This window comes from Pecten maximus, chromosome 6 (genome assembly GCF_902652985.1).
Source record: "Pecten maximus chromosome 6, xPecMax1.1, whole genome shotgun sequence".
In the NCBI taxonomy this organism is placed as follows: Eukaryota; Metazoa; Mollusca; class Bivalvia; order Pectinida; family Pectinidae; genus Pecten; species Pecten maximus.
In genome coordinates, this window is record NC_047020.1 from 28,017,068 (window position 1) to 28,040,683 (window position 23,616).

Below are 23,616 nucleotides of genomic sequence, written 5' to 3' on the forward strand. Positions count from 1 at the left end.
AATTACAAGCATACAGTGTGTAAAATCAAATCTCAAATCTACAAAATAAAATGAGTGCACATGCTAATTTGGACAAAGGAGATAATGTAGACATGCATAGTCCAAATAGACATTATAATGCTAGTTACGTATAAATTGTCCGAACATTAACGGAAAAGGCCGAATTGTTGTGAGTGCAAAAAGATGAAAGTCGATATTAGAGTTATCTCCCCTACAATGTTCACGTGAGTACAAAAACAACACATGAATTGAAATGTGTGGTAGGTGAGAATGTATAACGAATGCTCTATATGACATACTCGGCAAAGAGGAGATATATGTAGCATTCATTTGTTATAAAGGTAACGTATACATGTTTACGTAAACTGTCATTGAATTCTGGTGTTTGTCCTCACCTAATTAAATGTTAGAAAAATCTAAATCCCAGTAAACATTACATTGTAAACACGAAATAGCATACAGCTGGCCTAGGCCTTTACTATTCTGTCATCCTAATATTGTTTGTTACGTTGGATCGGGCTAGTGCAAAACGCATGATTCAGTTGGAATACACTTGCTGTACAACGTGAACTCTGCAGTAACATATATTGGTTTGATTCTGCATTATCTATTATCAGAGACATATCTATAGGCCTATATGTCTCTGCTATTATCTATTCAAATTATGACACTCAAATGTTTACAAGTATTTTCCGGAACTGTGTTCGAATCTCAGCGGGAAAGATTTTTATTTTTAAGTATTAATTTTATTTAAAAAAATTATTATGGTTATTATCAAATATTGTTTATTACTATTTGAACCATATAGTACCGAAATGAATTCCTCTGACTCAGCTACCACAGGACGTACATTCTGTTATAAGATAAATAAACCATTAGGACCATTGATTTAAATAGATAAAAAAATATTAGCCCTCTTACTATTATTAAGACTAAGATGGCAAACATTTTTATTAATTAATATATTAATTATTTAATCAAAGAACTTACAATTTCTGTGGAACTAAACACATATTTTTAATTTCGTTTACCAAGTAATACTATATGAAATATATATATTAATATAGATCAATGTATGTAGATGTAACAGCTAGTACATTTGTAACAGAAGTCCTCATTTTAATTCCGCTGGAGGTTGAAACAAGAATCACAGCTTTACTCCAGTCTGATGCTCTACCAAATGATCAAGCTACAGAGAAGCAGAGCAATTTATATTTGGGTTCAAGTATTTATACTATAGCTGTTCATCCATTTTCCAATGATGTAATGATTTTTTACTAGTCTTTATGCAGGCACCTAAATTGCAATGTTACACTGGTTTTTTTTTCAAGTTTTAAATTTCATTAGATCATTAAACTTGGTATCCTCACTCAGGTTTACTTAATATACTGTAAGTCTAATACGTATACTCTACCAATAAAACGAGAAATTTTCTTCCCTAGACGATCGCGAGTCAGTAGAAACTAGAAATTTAGTAGCTAGTATTACCAAACAGACAAGACAATGTACCTTAATTGCAAATAACTTAAATGCAAGCTTGCAGCAATTAACATTTATCTGCTAGCTAGATATTAGAACCTTGTAGTCTACAGTAGAGAGGTACCAGTGTTTCCATGGCCACTAGCTTGCGGCCAGATTGACCTGCAAGCTTGCAAACTGCTATAGCCTTGTCCTTTTATGCTAGGTGCAAGCTAGGCAAAAGATGATTTGATGTTAAAAGATATATGTTGAAATATAAAATAATAAAACACATTGTACAGTTGTATTTCAAGGAATCTCATAGTTAATTTCAAAAAGTGATTTTCATATGAGGTCATATACCATAGACCTGAATTAATGGACAGGAAAAACAATAAATTGTGACAATCTACATGTAATTAGAGGTAATCAATGCTATTTCCAGCTATATTTGGGATCTTGCCACTGCCAGGATAGATTTACATTAAATTACTATACCACATATTTATTGGTATAGGGGAAGTAACTCTGACAGTGTATATTGAAACATATTTTCTGATGACTGGTACTAGCCATTTTGACTGTAATTACAGATTCCCAGTATGATATAAACGTTGGCCAATAGAGATGGACATCAGTGTCTCGTCCGGGCTACCCGACTCCACCTTAGAAGAATCATCTCCACAGACACAGGATGAACCAGGACAAGAACAACCTGGCGTTGACTTTCAGGGTTTACGAAATCGAAGTCAACTTGATAACCCTGTTGTACATTCTCCAAAGTTGACTGGGGATCCGAAATTGACATCGTCCAGTAGCTTTGTAGACATTTTGGAGGATCCCTTTATGCAGGAGCGTGATGTGGAAGCTCATAAAATCAGTAACAACTACTTGGTAAGTTGTAGAAGACAGAATATGCATCATTAATTGCAAATCAATGGTACATTTATTATCAATACAGAATTATTTCTCCACTGCTGAAGAAATCTGCTGGCAATTGAATACCCACCCAACCCAAATACATGTGCAATACATAGTCTGGCATATAGCAGTAACCTTGCTGACAGTAATATACATTTTTTATTGATCAGAGGCATTCTGGCTAAGCAGTTAGGTGCCATATAGATCTTGAGTTTAAGACCCAGTTAGGGCATATGTCATCAAATTGTCTTCCTTCATCATTTGTGTTACAGTCTAATTAGTATCTCAATGTATTATATGCACAAAGTGTTGTGCTTGTAAGTTGGTTGTCAAATTTAATGTTATTATACCCCTGCCATGAAATAAAAGGGGGGGGGGGGGGGGGGGGGGGGGGGGGGCATAATAGTGTTACCCATGTCCGTGCGTCCTGTCAAATCTCAGAAACTGCTGAAGCATTAATCCTCAACAAACTGTGTGAGAGTGTCAAATGGCAGCGGGGTCATTTAAAAATGTCTTTGTCTTTCAGACATTTTCTAGTTTTTTTTTCTATATACTGTACTGTATACCCAATCCATGTGGACATACATGTATATGTAGTTGTACTGTGTTGAATATATAAAATTTCTGTGTACAGTGGACCCTCGATAATCCGAACACCTTCGTTCCCAGCCCAAACCGTCCGGATTACGAGTTTTCCGGACTACCGAATTTCGTCTACCAGGTCAAAAAAAATTGTTGTGTAAGAGTTATCTCCCTTGACTCTATACAATACGGGACGTTTTAATGACGTTTCATAAACACGTCTAATTGTCAGTCTTTTTAAAAAATAAATATACTTATGTTCTTGATATGATTCTTGTTTTCTTTTATTTTGTAGAAACTAAAAAATAAACAATGTTTTTAAAAGAACATGTGAAGTGAAAGTTGTTTTATTTATAGCGGACATATGTGACCTACAAACAACACATGGGTTACGTCCCAGAGGTTCACAAACGAGTAGAAATTACATACGTTAAATACCTGAAATGAAAGACCCACTATGTACAATGTACGTTTTTTACGTAAATTATGAACCTGAAATGAAAGACCCGGTAAATGTACCATGTGTGTAATTAATAACATGCATCTTTCAATGAGTCGTCATTACACGTAACGGTGTTACAAGCCGATATCCTTGTTTACCCAATACAATTGTTAGTGATGTTAATTACCGATAATAAATTTATTACATGCATTTGTGATTGATTAAGTATCGTATCACATACTGTATGTTAGTGAATTAATTATTGCTAACTACGAAATAGCACTATGTAAAATAACTATAATAGATATTGTACGTCAAGTTGATAAAAGCAAGACCAGTCTACACTATAAAACCCTTTAATACTGAAGCATTTAGGTCGATCGTAAAGAAAAGCAATGTACCGTTATAAAAACAGAGCTACATTGTAACACAGGTAAACACCCGGGGCTATGACCTGGCAGCGGTCGCTATGACTACGCACAATGTCAAGCGATAGTCTGTACAGCTGTCGACACGGGTGACTTGCCCGACATTTTTCTCTCCTCGTGGTGAAAAAATCGTCCGGATTATCGGGGGAAATTTACTAATGAAAAGTACTTTCCGTTCCCAAAATGGGCTTCCGGAATCGGAAACCGAATTTCCGGACTGGTGAGTACAAATAACGTTACGGAAATCCGTTCCCGTGCTATTCCGTCCGGACTGCGAGTTTTCCGGACTATCGGCGTCCGGATTATCGCGGGTCCACTGTATATATAGATTTATATTCCTGTCGTAATTGTCCTGTGTTGAATAAACATTGTGAATCAATGTAGGGATTTCTTTAATGCAGTAAAACAGTGACTCAATCTTGGAGTTTTTGTGAGAAAACCTTATTCTCATTACACTGATTTAATGTTTACTTCAGTTTGGATTCAAGAAATGGAAAGGCCACGTTACAGATAGACCGTTAAGTACACGATCAGAGGTGGTGCAGAATCTCTATGAAGACTTGGACAAGATCCAGCCTGTGAATGGTACACAAAAACCGTTTCATGTAACTAGGATCAACTTAAGTTATTTTACTTAGAAGTCCCCAATTTTTTAAATCAGGGGGGGGACTACTAGGTTTCCTCTCCATCCATGTTTTATTTATATATGTAATGTCAAAGTTTGTCATCAGCACTCTAGCGGCTTCATTCCTTGAGAGATTTTGATCAAAAGTATCGACATTGCTCCCTCTTACATGCTGTATGTGTTGTGTTACAGTATCGACATTGCGTCCCTCTAACATGCTGTATGTGTTGTGTTACAGTATCGACATTGCGTCCCTCTAACGTGCTGTATGTGTTGTGTTACAGTATCGACATTGCGTCCCTCTAACGTGCTGTAAGTGTTGTGTTACAGTATCGACATTGCGTCCCTCTAACATGCTGTATGTGTTGTGTTACAGTATCAATATTGCGTCCCTCTTACATGCTGTATTTGTTGTGTTACAGTATCGACATTGCGTCCCTCTAACATGCTGTATGTGTTGCTGTTCGGATGGTGGCTAGCTTTACTGTACCTATTAGTGGGCTGTCTCATGTTTATCACTCTTGTGGGCTGGAGATATGGTAAGTATATTTACATACATAGAGGATAGAGGTCAATCGAAATATATCATCCAATTGTTCCGATTAATCGATTACGAAAATCATCCGATTCCCATCACTATATGGTTGTATTACAGTGTAGAACAAGCTAGTTATGTGATAAATAGAGGTTACGCAACGAGTGGTTGTTGGATATGGAATTTATATGATATCACATGAGTAAGTTATTTTTCAAAAGACTGGAAGGTCATATTCCAATAGTGAAATATAACATAAATATATATCCAACAGTCGGCACATTTATGCAATGGCTTGAGAGTGGAATAGTACAGCGTATTGTGGTAGAATTATATTTATTACATGAAGTGGATGATAAAGACTGATTGATGGATACTTACGTACAAATAAAAAAAAACTCATTATACTTCCTGATGTACAGTGTATCATTTGAAATCCTTTTCTTGAAGTTTACATTTAACTTAACATCATCTTGTATTTCAATAGTGTAATTTAAGGGAATGTATATGAAGACCATCCATTTTACGCATTTACAAAATTTACTGTACTAATAATTGTTTTTATGCATGCTTTTCTACCAGGAGTCTTCTGCTGGTCCTTGGCGAGATATTTTCTGTGGCCATTTGGCAAGTTTGTTCACCTGGTCAGTATAATGTACTTAGATTATCCATTCTATATCCTATTGTTGTTAATACAGTCAACTTTATCATTGAAATTGATATCTTAGGGACTAATCTGATGGGGACATGAAACCCTTTGATTGTTAGTTTATAAGGTTACAAGTAACCGTGAGCTATGCTGTCGCACCAGCATCTGCATCATTGGTGTCAGTGTCCCACCCCAAAACTTCAAAGTTTTTGGGGTTAGTTTTTGAAAAGCTTATAAATCCATAAGTATACACCCACTCCCTTCCAATTTGGTATATACATACAAATGTACATTGGAGGTCGATGAGTGATCTTATGGCAAATAACGTGGAAATATTTTGTAATTTCTATAAATTTTTTACCATGATTTGGACTTAACTTTTTTTCCATCACAACTCACTTTTACATCTCATACCATTCTCAGTCATTTGGTGGCTATAATTATCATCTTAGATCTAGATGTTATAAAATGGCAATAGAGTGCTGGAATTATTTTTTTCCAAATTTTCACATATTTTGTATTTAATTGTTCACTGTATGTAAGTCTGTGGAGTTTCCTTTTAGAATCTGAATCAAGTTTACAAAAATATCATATGTTTGTGTATCAGATTCATTAATTTGGCATTGAGAATTTATATCCTTATAAGTTACTGTAATTGTAGTATAAGCATTTTGTGATGGCTGCTGCCGCTCAGCTTTGCAATCATTTATTGCACTTGTGAGTCCCCAACCAGTGAAACTGGGTGACTATAGGTTTCCTCTCTGTCTTCTATGTAGATATATGTATGTATGAACATAACACCGAAGTCTGTCAGCGTTCTGGTGGCTTCATTCCTCGAGGGATTTTAACTTCACACAATGATAAAGGACCATAATATCTTGGACAAGTTTGAGTTTCAGGGTTTTTGGGTAAAGGTTGAGGTCTGTTAGTTTTTGGCGGGATGGGTAAGGGACATGCATTGATCTAGCAATACCCAGTATGCTTGTTCATTTTTAAATAAAGATAATGAACAAGTTAAATACTTCCAGCATAAAAATTGAATTTGTAAAGATATCACTTTTAAAACAATTTCATACACAAAGTTTAATACTCTATGAAATAGATGTATAAAACTTGATGTATGTTTATCACTTGATCAAGGTTCACCCTGCCGTAAAGAGAACTAGCCCCCGAATGACAACATCAACAGATGAGAGGTCTGGACTCCTGAAGGGGACAGGGATTAACACCTAGACACAAGACATCACGTCTGGATTTCTTTGTGAGTTATTCATTTAAAGTTATTATAAAAGCTTTGCAGGTAGATGTGCTAGCAATTTTCAATTTGTCATAGCAAAGTAGGTAACATTTATAATTTGATTCATAATTAAAGTTTGTGGTGTTCAATGACTTAACAGTGTACAAGAAAAATATTCACCTATTTTTGATTTCATGTTGACATCGATATCAACCATCCAGATGTGATTTACAAATCCTCATGTTTAACTTTGAAAATCTTGCACTCTGGGTAAGAAAGTACCATTTCTTTATAACACATTTAATCAAATGAATGATGCTGCTGTTGACTATGCTAAACGTGTCTGTTGATCGAAGTCTTGCCATTTTTAGCTCACCTGACCCTGGGGCCTCAGGATAATGGGGCCCAATAGGACAAAATATAGAGGAAAATCCTTTAAAACGCTTCTAGTCCTTAACAGCTGAAATAAGACTTTTGTGAAATTTTGTCTGGAGCATTATTTGGCAAAAGAGATCTATTGTTGTTTAAACAGATGATGTGGCTCCCTTGGGGCTGGAGGGGCAGGGCCCAATAGGGGAGATAAAGGTAAATCCTTTAAATCGCTACTTGTCCTGAACACCTGAATGAATTTTGGTGAAATTCAGTCTGAAGCATTTTTGGGCGAAGGAGATCTAATGTTGTAAAAACGAAGGATGTAGCACTCTGGGGAGGGAGAAAGGGCCCAATAGGGAATATATCAATAGAAAAATACTTTAAAATCCCTTTTCTTTTTTAAGAATGACAAGATTAAGACCACCTGTAGTTTTAACCATTGTTGGGAGAGGCAGCTTAAAAGTTGGAAAATATTTGTGATACAACTCGAATGAGAGTATTTTGCCATAATTACTGAAATATCCAGGTGAACAATGCAGGCCCCCAGGGCCTCTTGTTTTCGGATCAATCGTGAGTTAAAACTATCACTACCTAGAAAATTATTGATTTAATTGGAAAAAAATATGTGTTTGAACTATATGCCGATTTGAACTGACCGGAGGTTAACTGTATTATACATGTAGTATATTTATATAATCTGTATTATACATGTAGTATATTTATATAATCTGTATTATACATGTAGTATATTTATATAATCTGTATTACTTATTTGTTGATTTAACCTTTTTTATCCTACACAGAAGTCTCCTGTGTCGTACCTATGGCTGATATTAGGCATGCCTATACTGGTCATCGCTCATTTCATCATCATGTTTTTTACCTGGTTGTTTGTCATCTCCGTTCCTATTGCTAAGGTAAACATATCTTAATGATATCATTAGGTAAGTTACAAATTATACAGGTTTTCTTGGTGCGTACAATTCTATCACAGTTAATTCAAAAGTTAATTGTTATGCTGTGACCTTGAAAAAATGTATTGGTGACATACAGATAATTTTGTTCAATTTCAATCAGACTAGATATCTCCATTGCCTGGCATATGCTTAGTGTCAAGTTCTACACATGATTGGATTTTGAATTGAAAGTATCAAATAGGTCAGCAGACAGATATTTCTTAAAGTTTGATATATAATTATACATGTATACAATTACTGGTACTTTAAATTTTAAATTTTGTGCATTTGTGGGTTTATTGTTGCAGTTAAACTTTAAGGCCATCACACAGATAATATTCCTACCTCCTCAGAAGGTAAAGGTAGCAGACTACAGTTATGTGGTATGTATAGTACTGTCATTAATTACATTTTTCCACTGATTAAAATCTAAAATTATCAGTTTCATAAAAACTAAATTGTCACAGCTTATCTCTTATGCTTGTGTTGATATAAGAGTAATCTTTATATTCATATCTAGTGTAAATGTCCCCTCTATACTGGTCAGGTAGCATTGGTATTGACCAATCAAAGTGATGCTTACTTGTTCAGTTTGCAGACATCCTCCCACTGAATCACCTTGAAATTTTGCATGACCGCTCAGGTGTCAAAGTAGCTAGGAATATTTAACTTTGCATGATGTCACACTCAACTTGCATAAAAATCGTTATTAAACTTCTAATTGAAATGTCTTTCCTATGAGTAGTTTAAAGATAGATTATTATAGAGATACTAGTGGTAAAAGTTGACATACAGCACTGTACGAGCAGCTTACAATTGTAACTTGTCCTGATTTACAGAAGCAGGATCACCAGGAGAGTGAGATTCTGATGTATACACACCAGTCCGTGTACCTGTACTATTATAAATACAGCGTGGACGGCATGAACATCATCCTCTTCAGTATCCTTACACTTTATATCGTAACGAGAATTGTGTGAGTAAATTCCCACGTCTGTTCCTGACATCTTTTCTTGTTCTAATTATTGATCTAGTGGGGTCAGAAATGGGTCAAAGGTCAAAGTAAAACTTTGTATCTTTTCACTGGTAATCATAGTTTTTAAGAGATTGTTGGAATACATACATGTACACAATGCACCTACATACAATGTAGGGTACATACTGGTAGTGTGGGCCTTACTGACCTATCTTTATCTTGACAATTCATCAACTTATAAATCACATTTAGTTTCTATCGTAAGGAGGTTTGGTATAGAAGGTGATTAAACCTGGTCTTCATTAATTGATATGAGTATTTTGATGTGTAATGGCCTGTAGTTACCAGTTTGCCAGCCTTAACAATGTCTCCAGATTTACTTTTGTTTGTAATTCTTGCCCTGGCGATAGGCTATACTGACCCTGACAATAAGATGACCACCGGAGTTACCGTAAGTAAATTGTTAATTCTTCCTCAATATCAGAAGAAAGTATATTTTGTAACGTAATGGCCTGAAAAAGAAAGCTGCCTTGTTATTAACAAATTTTGAAATAATAAAAAATAAGTTAATTTTAAGTACTGAATGATTTAACTTGTATGTACAATTAATACAACTGGAAAATAAGCACATTTGATGTAATCTTGGCTTTGAGGGCTACTGTTTCAGAAATGTGTTTTAGGAGTACACTGTAATTGCCATTATTATCTGTTTCAGAAATGTATTTTAGGAGTACTTGCCATTATTGTCTGTTTCAGAAATGTATTTTAGGAGTACTTGCCATTATTTTCTGTTTCAGAAATGTATTTTAGGAGTACTTGCCATTATTGTCTGTACTTGCTGTTATTGTCTGTTTCAGAAATGTATTTTAGAACTACTTGCCATTATTGTTTGTTTCAGAAATGTATTTTAGGAGTACTTGCCATTATACCATTAACTTACTACATTGGTCTGGCCATAATCAGGTAAAGCAGAAAGATAAAAGCAATATACATAAGTGTATGACTGTAAGAAATATCTTGGGATTTAATTTCTTCTGGAATCCTTTTTCCATTCATCAGTAATATGTAGTATAGTCAATTAATTCTGTACTGCAATGTAATAGAACGAAAATATCAGAGCTTGAGAAACTTTTTAAATAAGTGAATTAGTTATAATGAGTTTATCATGATTATCATGTTAATCAGCACAATTGTGTTATACTTTGGAATATTAAACGTATTACATATAATGTACATGATGTCATGGAATGATAATGAACTGATATCTCACAATTATAGATAATAGTCACAATAATTTGATGAAGCAATAAGTAGGTTTGGAGAGAAAATGGATTCTAGAATGCATATGACATAGAAAAAATATTAACCAATTCAACAAATTTTGATTAGGTGATCAAAATTATCGTAGATAAAAAAAATTTGGGACAATGCGTCATACAATTTATGAAATCGAAATTCATAGACGATCCTTTACAATACTGGTACAGTATATACCTTGTAATTCAAATAGTATGTATTTAAAAATTTGATAATTTGTTTGATATACAAGTCAACAGATTAAGTATAATGAAGTCATCTGTTGTTTTATATCACAGTATTTCTGCCCAGAGTAACTTCGCCGTGGGGGCAGTCTTGAACGCCACCTTTGGATCTATCGTAGAAATTATCATATTTATCCTTGCCTTATCAAAAGGAAGTGAAACAGGATCTGACTGTTATGTTGAGCTGGTCAAGTCTTCTCTCACAGGTAAGGTCCTATGTATGAATTGATGTTTAATTCTCTAAGGAATCACATTGAGACCTAAGATAATGGATTGCTGCTCACAGCTCTATGTTTGATATGTGAAAGACTATGATGTTAATTCAAATAAATGACCTCGACCCACACCCAAATTAAAAAGTGATTTTACTTAACAAATTTAATAAAATGTCTCCTCTTGTCATGAGACCTATCTTGAGGAATGAATTTCTTGTTGGTAGATTAAACTTATATATTTAAATTACATAACTTTAACAAATAATGGAGTCATATGATCAATTTGAGTTATTTTTACTTGTATTGCTGATACCTTCCAATTTCAGGTGCAATAGTTGGCAGTCTGCTCTTCATACCAGTGAGTTAATCTACAATGTTTACTGCTTAGATACAAGTGTATATAAAAGTGTTTAATTGTTATTTAATTCCAGATAAGATTAAATTGGTTAAACTGGCTTCTGTATCCATCACCACAGCTTCCTTATACATTGTACATACATACAAAATGTTCACACACTTGTATTCCTCTATTCTATATATACTGGTATAAATGTTAGACTTTTTATCTTATTATTCTATATATACCGGTATAAATGTTAGACTTTTTACCTTATTATTCTATATATACCGGTATAAATGTTAGACTTCTTACCTTATTATTCTATATATACACCGGTATAAATGTTAGACTTTTTATTTTATTATTCTATATATACCGGTATAAATGTTAGACTTTTTATCTTATTATTCTATATATACCGGTATAAATGTTAGACTTTTTATCTTATTATTCTATATATACACCGGTATAAATGTTAGACTTTTTACCTTATTATTCTATATATACCGGTATAAATGTTAGACTTCTTACCTTATTATTCTATATATACCGGTATAAATGTTAGACTTTTTACCTTATTATTCTATATATACCGGTATAAATGTTAGACTTTTTACCTTATTATTCTATATATACCGGTATAAATCTTTTTACCTCATTGTTTAGATTGTAACATGCAAAATTCATCAGATTTTTAAAGACACATAGACAGGCTGTAATATATAATCAACATTTGTTATTGAAGGGTATCTGTATGGTTGTCGGAGGGATTAAATACCATTCTCAGAGGTTCAACCCCCGGTCAGCCAACGTTACTGCACTCCTGTTGTTTGTGGCAGTTGGAGGTACAGTAGAACCAACATGTCGTTGGGATTGTGAAGTATAACAAAGTACCCTGGGTAGCTTTATAAACAGCCATCAATTTTGTCAACGTTCCCTAACTTTTAACAAAATTCCTTCCCTTAAAATCCTCCATTGGAAATATAATAACATAATTTAAGGAAAGATCTTTAACAAAGATTTTTCTGTTAATCCAATAATGCTTTTCTTTGGAAAATTTGAAGCTAAAGAGATAGTGATGAAACTTGGGTTATAGTTTAGTTTTGTTGCCAGGGTAACTATACCATGTATAGCTAATTAGTAGGTACATGACTATAGGTTAGCTATACATGTACATGTATTAACATCTTAGATATACCGGTATACAGAGTGCATTTATTATGGATCAGGATTACTCTCTACAGATATAGCCTTCATCAACACATAAATAATAATTTTCCTATATTCATATATATATAATATTCATAACTTTCATAATATAATATTCATGTAAGTATGAACACCAATTAGATGTATCTTAATTGCCTGAAGAACATTAAAGCTAAAGATGGGTGTTAAAAACAGAAAAACAATGAGAAATTTAAAATACACATTGTTTCATAATGATTAATTTCTGTTTTACAGGTGTATGTTTCATAATGATTAATATATGTTTTACAGGTGTCTATGCTCCAACTATATTTGCAAAGATCTTTGGAGACATGCAGTGTAAGAGCTGTGATAATGTGTATGTCCTTCCCAATGGAAATACCTCAGTTAATCCATCTAACTCGAGTTACTCGCTTCACTGCACTGAGTGTCGGAGCTCTGTGGTAAGTTGTGTCTCATTGATAGCCTCTTATGAATTGTGGCACTTTGATATGAAATAATTAACTTCCTGTGAGAGTCAGGTTTTGCCTATGACTTACACTCACCATAAACATGTTGTGGTGCTGGGTGTTATGTGTTTTATGTATAGTTATGGGGAAGTTTAAACTGAGAACACAATATGTGGTGTACCAATGTATATGTCTGTTTTATGTAGAGTTATCTTCACTTACAGGGGGAATTTTTTAAAATTTTTATTTCAAACATCTATTTTGATGGAACTGAAGATGTTAATACAGGCCTTGGAAGTCTTTGTCAAGGTTCGTCTGAAAACAATATAAAATCACCAGGTCCATCTTTATTTCATTAACAAATACCTATCCAACTGGTCCCACTGTTTGGACTGCAAAAACAAAAATGGCGCTGGTTCCCTGGTGTTTGTCTATTTTGATATGGTTATCTCCCCTGATTTGATATGATTATCTCCCCTGTTTTGATAGATTTCAGACAAGTGTGGATGGTGAATCCATTCTCTAGTAAAATTGTCGTCTGGTGTTTGTCTAATTTGATATGATTATCTCCCCTTTCAGGTGGGTTTAGATCGTGACTCCATTCTCTACTGTAAACAAATTGTCCCCTGATACCTGTCAATTTTGTCATGATTATCTCCCCTTTAGGCGGGTTTAGATGGTGACTCATCACTCTACCGTCAACATGTGATGCCGTTGGTGTATGCGTGCTCGTTGTTACTGCCTATAGCTTACATCATAGGAATGGTATTCGCTCTTAAAACACATTCAGCCAACATTTACCAGAATGAGCAGTCTCGAGATCATGGCCTAGAGGTGGAGGGTGACCTTCATAAAGGTAGGAATTGTAGGTAGCTGTTTAGTTTTAGTGCTCTTTAAAGACTTAAACATAATATTTTTGGTTCATATGTGAGAAAAAACTTCAGTTAAAGGATTGGCCTAAAGACTGTTTATAGCCCAATAATCTTAAAGTTAGGCTACAATTATGACACCAGATTAAATAACATAGTGACAGAGTAGAACCAAGTGGCTATATAATTTATCAAATATGTCTTGAAAATGATCAAATTTCTTGTTTTATTTTGATTTTTTTTTTTTTTCTTTTTTTCCAGATCACAGACATGGCAGTCCTTCCTGGTCAAGAATAAAGAGTGGTACCATTCTTCTGATCAGCGCCACATTAATCGCACTCTGTGCTGAATTAATCACAGAGAACATCCAGGAGTTAATACAAACCTCAGGTGTGTCAGAGGTAGGTGTACCATGTAGTATATATATACCTCAGGTGTGTCAGAGGTAGGTGTACCATGTAGTATATATATACCTCAGGTGTGTAAGAGGTAGGTGTACCATGTAGTATATATATACCTCAGGTGTGTCAGAGGTAGGTGTACCATGTAGTATATATATATATATACCTCAGGTGTGTCAGAGGTAGGTTTACCAAGTAGTATATATATATATATACCTCAGGTGTGTCAGAGGTAGGTGTACCATGTGGTATATATACACAGGTGTGTCAGAGGTAGGTGTACCATGTGGTATATATACACAGGTGTGTCAGAGGTAGGTGTACCATGTAGTATATATATGTATATACAGTCTACCCTCGTTATATCGCCACATTTCGTCTGTGTCAATTATGGCGGTATAACGAGGGTGGCGTTAGTATCGAATCATGAAAATTACAACAGTAAAAGATAATGTTGTACTAACGTTTTAATAAATACACAATGAGTTAACATATAAGACACCATAATTGACCGTACATTTTGTAGCTTACAAACACGCTTTCGTCTCGGCGTTTCCATCTCGACTGACGAAGCCAAATCGTTCATACCATAAATAAGAACACTTATTGAGCAGAAATCAGTCATACTTTATTACAAATCAAACCATACCTGTGTGTAGATGTCACATATATAAACATCTATACATATATCTACCTGAGCGATAGAAACTCATTCAAGCGTATAACTAAGTTACCTGTGAAAAAGGAAATACCCTAATTCTATAAATAGAACACTAAAGAGTTCCTCGATCGCAGAAAAAACGGACCAAGATGGCGATATCGTCGAGGGTAATATATAGGGATTCGGGATGTTTGTATTGTTATGAATGTGGCGGATGGCGGTATGCGAGGGTGGCGAACTTAACGAGGGAATTATATAGAAGGGAAATCTGTTCTAGGGGTGTAGGTGGCGGTATGCGAGGGTGGCGGTAGATTCAGGTGGTGATAGGTCGAGGGTACACTGTATACTTCAGGTGTGTCAGAACCTCGGGGATATCATTACACATTGTATGTGTACTTTGGAGAGATGTTTTCATAATACCTTGTAGTTAGCTTTTCACTGTTCTAGATGTTACTTCCTTTCAACTTTTTTAAAATGTCTAAAGCTTTCCTTGTTCTTGTAAAAGTTGCTGTTATAATTTCAGAGATAGAATAATATTGTGAAAAAATAAATATTTCTATATATGTACCTATTTAAATATAAAGTACATGTACATGAAATTTTCAGCAGTGATTAGTATGCATACTTTATGTAAATGTTTATAAGAGAGTGATGGGTAGCCTGTTTACCTTTGGTTTACATTCAGAAATTATTCCATTTTGTCTTTTCATTACTTTGTGGATAGTAAAGTCTGAATTGTTCCAATTTGTCATTTCAGTATTTTGTGAATGGTTAAGTCTGAAATTACTCCAATTTGTTATTTCAGTACAGTGTATTTAGCAGGGATAACTCTGGAGGGGGCCATGGGGCCATTTGCCCCATATTTTGCAAAATAGCCCACAAAAACTCACAAATTTCTTCAATTTTCTATGTTTTGGCCCATACGATTTCTGAAATCTTGTCAAAATTGTCATGATTTTTGGGTCTAGGGTGAACCCTGATTTAGTGGATAGTAAAGTCTGAAACTATTCCAATTTGTCTTTTCAGTACTTTGTGGGAATGACATTAATAGCCATGGTACCAGAACTGCCGGAAGTTATCAACGGTATCCAATTTGCATTACTTAACAATGTAAATTTAGGGTAAGGACATGCTTCCATTTTCTGAACACATCAGTTTTGTAAGCAGTATAAATAGGGACATGGTTACTGTTGAAATCTGGTACAATGTCAGTCAGTTTAATTTGTAAACAATGGTTTTAACTGCTGTTTCTCAAAAATTACCTCCTACAATCATAGTAATCATCGGTTTGGTTGCTGCCTGTCGGTCTCATTTGCAGTCTTGAATTGAGTGTATCATGCATGTTTTAGATATTCGACACAAACTACAGGGAAGGTCATAACAAAACGTGATCACTCACCACATCATCCATATATAGATTTTCCTTACTCCATAATTTTGTTACTTATAACTTCAATGAATGGATCAGCTGGCTGTCATGCCATCACTATCAGAAGATTATAGTAAGGAACTCTTTATGTTGTCTTTAATGAATACACAGAGAAATTGTTTATTATTTGTAGGTGAGTATCAAGATTGCTCTGGCATCTCTTGTTTATACAAATGATGTATAAATTAGGAAAAAATTCTGTTTAAAGTGAAATAATCGATGCAAAATAAATCACATTTCTGGTGTAGGATTAATAGATTTGAGGACGAAGAGCGGCATCAAATACAAGTTGTTTTCATTAAATTTGTCTCTATATACCATCAGAAGCTATAATGCTTGTCTGTTGTACAGTATAGAGATTGGGACCAGTACTGCCATCCAGGTGTGTATGATACAGGTACCTATTCTGGTCCTCGTCAACCTCATACATGTAAGTATTAATTATACATGTACATACAATAAAAAGTGTTTACTGAATAATCGTATGGCCTGTTAGTATTGATGTGTTATATCATCATAATACGTAAGGCTATGCATGTGTCAAATGTTTTTTTTAAAACGACATTAGCTAGTACATATTGTGATATTTCTACCAATATCTATACTTAATGAAAAATATAAGTTAAAGATTAATGTAATGGTGCTAATCCTGTAATAAAGTTTTAATCCTGTAAAAAAAATACCAATCCTAATCTTATAATAAAGTTCAATCCTCTAATAAAGTACTTATTCTGCAGTAAAGTACTAACCTTTCATAACCCTGTAATAAAATACTAATTCTAATCCAAAAATAAAGTATTACCGTAATAAAGTACTATAATTCTGTGATAAATTACTTATCCTGTAATAAAAAAAATGTATACTATCAGAAGTACCTGCAACTGCTTTTAAATATTTGACAGTCATTTGAATTCCTCGCCCTGTTCAATGATATCCGTCTGTAACTATTTTTCACTTTCTTTTCAACAGCCGTTTGGATTCCTCATCCTCTTCAATGATATCCATCTGTGGTCAGTTGTCTTTTCTGTGATCGTCATCAACTACACTTTCCAGGATGGCAAGAGTGACTACTTCCAGGGTAAGTTTATACAGCTGATGGTGATTAGATTAACCTAGGTAGACTTGAAAACTCAAGTCATATATTTGCTGTACACGTTTGTCTAAGACAGGTTCATATACAGTCAAACCTTCTTTGAAAGCTTTAGGTACTGTCCCCTGGCCGAGACATTCCAGAGTCTAAAAATGGTATTTCAGGTATCCTGCTTAGCGCTCACCATTTTTGGGAGGGGGTGATGGGTGAGCCTGTTGTCAATATGTGACGGGTGGGGTGTCCTGCTGGGAGCTTGGGCAGTATGTTTCAGTGAGGTAGCACTACAAAATTGACATCAGCTCCGCATTATCACACAATTAAGGAGACAAACACAAACTTACTACAGCCTCACAAAATACACACACACTCACCACAAACACATCTCTTGCACACAGAGAAGACTGTCCTTAGATGATCATAGCTGTTGATAGGATGATAAACAGAACAAAAGCAAATAAACGACCACTTCATTAAAAGGCCACTTCCTTACAAGGTTCTTCCTTAAAAGACCACCCTTTATAACAAATACCTATTATTATTTAAAGGCCATTTGTTTTGGTTCCCATGTTTAACAATTTATAGCCTATATATCAAGACCAGCTGTCTGGAAAAAAAACACTTCACACCCTTGAATGGCCTCTATACAGATTTGACAGTGTATGAACATATTCATTCAAATGTCAGAATAACTAACATATGCCTCTATATAGGTTAATGCTTGTTTTGTCCTGTAATTGAACCCCTGTCTCTTTTTGACCTGTGATTGACCCCAACTTTCTACATTTGACCTGTGATTAACCCAATATTTTTACATTTGACCTGTGATTGACCCAATATTTCTATGTTTGACCTGTGTTTGACCCAATATTTCTATGTTTGACCTGTAATTGACCCAATATTTCTATGTTTGACCTGTAATTGACCCTAAGTTTCTATGTTTGACCTGTGATTGGCCCCACTTTTTAGCCCACCATCATCAGATGGTGGGCTATTCAAATCGCCCTGCGTCCGTGGTCCGTCGTCCGTCCGTCCGTCCGTCCCTCCGTCCGTCCCTCCGTCCGTCCCTCCGTCCGTAAACAATTCTTGTTATCGCTATTTCTCAGAAAGTACTGAAGGGATCTTTCTCAAATTTCATATGAAGGTTCCCCTTGGTGCCTAGTTATGCATATTGCGTTTTGAGACCAATCGGAAAACAACATGGCCGACAGGCAGCCATCTTGGATTTTGACAATTGAAGTTTGTTATCGCTATTTCTCAGAAAGTACTGAAGGGATCTTTCTCAAATTTCATATGTAGGTTCCCCTTGGTGCCTAGTTATGCATATTGCATTTTGAGACCAATTGGATAACAACATGGCCGACAGGCAGCCATCTTGGATTTTGACAATTGAAGTTTGTTATCGCTATTTCTGAGAAAGTACTGAAGGGATCTTTCTCAAATTTCATATGAAGGTTCCCCTTGGTGCCTAGTTATGCATATTGCATTTTGAGACCAATCTGAAAATAACATGGCCGACAGGCAGCCATCTTGGATTTTGACAATTGAAGTTTGTTATCGCTATTTCTGAGAAAGTACTGAAGGAATCTTTCTCAAATTTCATATGAAGGGGCCCCTTGGTGCCTAGTTATGCATATTGCGTTTTGAGACCAATCAGGGAAAAAAATGGCCGACAGGCAGCCATCTTGGATTTTGACAATTGAAGTTTGTTATCGCTATTTCTCAGAAAGTACTGAAGGGATCTTTCTCAAATTTCATATGTAGGTTCCCCTCGGTGCCTGGTTATGCATATTGCATTTTGAGACCAATCTGAAAATAACATGGCCGACAGGCAGCCATCTTGGATTTTGACAATTGAAGTTTGTTATCGCTATTTCTCAGAAAGTACTGAAGGGATCTTTCTCAAATTTCATATGTAGGTTCCCCTTGGTGCCTCTTTATGCATATTGCGTTTTGAGACCAATCGGAAAACAACATGGCCGACAGGCAGCCATCTTGGATTTGACAATTGAAGTTTGTTATCACTATTTCTGAGAAAGTATTTAAGGGATCTTTCTCAAATTTCATATGTAAGTTTCCCTTGGTGCCTAGTTATGCATATTGCGTTTTGAGACCAATCTGAAAACAACATGGCCGACAGGCAGCCATCTTGGATTTTGACAACTGAAGTTTGTTATCGCTATTTCTGAGAAAGTACTGAAGGGATCTTTCTCAAATTTCATATGAAGGTTCCCCTTGGTGCCTCATTATGCTTATTGCATTTTGAGATCAATTGGAAAACAATATGGCAGACAGACCGCCATCTTGGATTTTGACAATTTAAGTTTGTTATCTCTATTTCTCAAAGTACTGAAGGGATCTTTCTCAAATTTCATATGTAGGTTCCCCTTGGTCCCTTGTATTGCATTTTTGGACCAGTCTGTCCTGAAAACAACCTGGCAAACAAACAGCCATTATCGTTAAATCTCAAATTTCTTATATAGCTAGGATTCCCTTGTTTGAAAAGTACTGGAGGGATATCTCAATTTGCACAGATTAGTAAAAGGAAGGGAAAAATAGAGAGAAGATCAATCTGACATAGAACCTATAAAGATCATTCAATGGTGGGCGCCAAGATCCCTCTGGGATCTCTTGTTTATGTTTGACCTGTGATTGACCCTAAGTTTCTGTTTGACCTGTGATTGACCCTTAGATTCTCTATTTAACCTGTGATTAACCCCACATTCTATATTTGACCTGTGATTGACCCCATGTTTCTATGTTTGACCTGTGATTGACCCTAAGTTTCTATATCTAACCTGTGATTGACCCCACGTTTCTATATTTGACCTGTGATTGACCCCATGTTTCTATGTTTGACCTGTGATTGACCCTACGTTTCTAGGTTTGACCTGTGATTGACCCCACGTTTCTATATTTAATCTGTGATTGACCCCACATTTCTATGTTTGACCTGTGATTGACCTCATGTTTCTATGTTTGACCTGTGATTGACACTAAGTTTCTATATTTAACCTGTGATTGACCCCACGTTTCTATATTTGACCTGTGATTGACCACACGTTTCTATATTTGACCTGTGATTGACATTATGTTTCAGGGTTTACACTTGTCATGCTGTATTTGATACTCCTGTGTATGTACTTCTTCATACCGGTGACAAACCGAGCTCAGTGTTGATGTCTGAGCGAACTCATGAAGATCAAACCCCTGCCACCTGAGACTACACTTATAAATTACATATTGATGTGTGAGCTGACATTGAATGTTCTAATCATGGATTCATAATCATATGGACAGCATTAACATTGAGGCGTACTATCTGACGATGCCTCAGTGATGTGGTGTATAACAATATTATCCTATCCCACCACAACATAACCTGTGATGTTATCTCCGAAGATGGAACTTATATCATTGTTTAGATTGTAAGCCCATTATACATGTAGTATTGTTGTGATATATTTAAAATGACACATTTGAAATCCAAACCAAAAATATTAACATATCATTTAATAATTTTGTGGAGGAATGGTGTAAGTATGAGTTAGATAATGCATGGCATGCTGTAATTGTCAAACTGAATTTTACAGTTTTAAATGGTGCTAGTGAAATGTGTTTTGTGATATTACAGGAAGTACAATGAATACCACATTTTCCATAAATAAACCCACTTCTTATTTTTGTAGAATCATCAATTTCAAAATATTAAGCCAAAAGTGGTTGAAAATAAGCCCTCTCAAAACTTTAATGCTAATTTTTACACCCAGGGACTTATTTGAGGATGAATACGGTATGTATCGGTTGACATATGCAAAGGATGTACTGTACATATACACCAATTCCTTGAGTCTCGAATTCTGCCATCAGATTTTATATACTTGTTTTTATTGCTGTATGTGATATTTTGATAAAAACAATTGTCATTTTTTCTGAAATCTGAAGGTATTTAATCTGTATTTTATTGGATTGGATACTTCTGACACCTTTCTAAGGTCACAGTAGTAAATATCTTATTCGTATTAATGAAATCTATAACCTAGCTATACATTATAATTTACATAGAATGATCTGACATAATAAAACAGCTGTGGCACTGTAAAAGTTGTTTTTTATAAGGAGTGTATTTTTTGCTGTTTACAATGATTGTCAGAATAAAATCATGAAATATAGAGCTACCTTGACATTTTATAATTTCTTTATATCTTTTCTTCCAGGTATAAATGTTACTGAATTTTTCAGCATCAAAAAATAAATCCTTTTTTATTTATTGGTGAAAGATTTATTTATACAATAGCATAGAATGCATTGTTAAATGAACTCATATGAATTCTTTTATTGTATATGTTCCAAAAACCTTGTCTGATATTAAGACTCCCGCAGAGTATTATTGAAACCGTTATATTAACCGTTATTAAGAGATCTCAAAGTCTTTACTCGGAAAATATCTTGGTAATTTTTCATCACTCTTGAAGTAATGCATTTTATTTCATGAAACACTTTACTGATACATTAAAAGTATGGTACAAGTGCCACCATTATTATCTGATAAATCTGTTCTTGAACTTGCAAATCAATAACAAACAAGATAACAATATTATTGTGGAAAATACAATATTTTCTGTGAACAAAATCCTGAGATTTCAGAAGCTATATCAAAAATTGTAAACTAAGATTCTTGTTGTATTATAAAAAAAAAGATAGAAAGTAAGACATTTATCTCTTTATAAACTGAATACAATAGACTGTATAAGGTGATATATGTCCAATATTGTGTTACTCCTGCTTATTGTTCACGTTTAAAGTGTGTCCCTGTCCTTATCTTGTTACTGTATAAATATTTTTTAACGAACTGGTAAAAAAAAAGGTAAAAATGCATTGGAATATCAAAATTTTGCATGGAAGCATTATAATAAAAAAGATACTTTTGAATTAATTTACACAGCTGAGATAAAAATGTACAATTTTATTTACCTGTGTACTGCAGACTGTCTAAAACATGCATGATTTAGAAGAAATATACCAACCTATTCACCTGTGGCATTATATGGTTAAATTATAAATACTGATGACCTGTACATATGGCCGTGTATGGTTACGGTTAACATTATATCTCATTTAAGCATTTTGTGAGAGGTTGATCTGGCACCTTTTTTAAGTGTTTGTGTTTTATATTTATTTTTATTATTGTACCTTTGTCAACATTTTTATTATCAGTAAAAGTTGTATTACATTAAAATTTTACCGTACATGTATTTATTTGTGTTTATTATTTCCATGTACCTATAGAGATCACTTGTTACCAGTGAATGGCTGCGATCAGCCACTGTTCAGTATATGTTATCTACTTCAGCCATTACTAAATTGTTAATATAATTTCACTCACAGTTTCAACTTCATTCATGTGGTCGGGTAGCATAGTAGTAACACAATTGCCTTTCACCTAGGCACCCTGAGGGTTCAATTTCCTGATCGGCAGTGAATAGGTATGGGGTCACCCGCCCAACCACGTGTTTTTCTTAGGTTACTCGGTTTCCTCCAATAGAACCCCCACGCGATTCCATCCGGACTAACAAGTTATTTATATAAGTTGTAAAAACTTGTTTCATAATTGTTGTTGTAAAACAAATAAGATTTTCATTGAACTGCATTAGAAGGACTAAACAGCTATACATGTAAGTGTTTATCAAAGGATGTACGATTGACAGCATAGTGATGGTTTGTATACATATTTAGTAATAAATATGCTGAATGATTAACACATGGTATCATAGTTTTGTTTTTTAAGGACATGTCATTGATGCTTGGGTCGATCCATTAAAAGTTAAATTCGGATTTCTAGAAATGAATAAATCGCTCTGAACTTTAAAAAATAATGCGGGATATAGTAACTTCATAATTAGATAAATACCATTGTAGAAGATTTGTGGCTCAATGCTATATAGTTCAAACTATATTCTAGCACAGTAAAGTCTGAAATTTTATCTGCAACTTTGTTCCGTGATGATAATTTCATTTCATTTTCAACATGTTGGAGTATGTTTGTTTAAAGTCCGTCCTATTTGTTGTTGTACTATCTGAAAGGTTAGAGATTAAGAGTTTAAGGCATTTATTTAATTACAGGGTTACTGCACCCCCTCATTATTGTATAGCGATGGTTTCCTTGCTGGAGTTCACATCCTCACGTGGAAGGACGAAACCGTATTGAAGGCCTGCATATGCATCTGCAATATT

General features: G+C 34.7%; 1 protein-coding gene across 1 annotated transcript; it reads left to right on the forward strand.

The window, feature by feature from the left end:
• Nucleotides 1-212: 212 nt before the first annotated feature.
• Nucleotides 213-22,081, forward strand: LOC117330124 (putative cation exchanger C521.04c). The gene is made up of 21 exons (XM_033888342.1): nt 213-341; nt 2,052-2,352; nt 4,308-4,416; nt 4,879-4,995; nt 5,574-5,639; nt 7,410-7,462; nt 8,053-8,166; nt 8,514-8,588; nt 9,045-9,147; nt 9,556-9,632; nt 10,080-10,144; nt 10,777-10,928; nt 11,264-11,295; nt 12,023-12,122; nt 12,778-12,929; nt 13,602-13,791; nt 14,066-14,205; nt 15,893-15,987; nt 16,647-16,725; nt 17,265-17,373; nt 20,483-22,081. Exons 2-21 carry the CDS (start codon nt 2,086-2,088, stop codon nt 20,560-20,562), a joined length of 2,175 nt encoding a protein of 724 aa, XP_033744233.1. The 5' UTR covers nt 213-341; nt 2,052-2,085; the 3' UTR covers nt 20,563-22,081.
• The last annotated feature ends 1,535 nt before the right edge of the window (nt 22,082-23,616 follow it).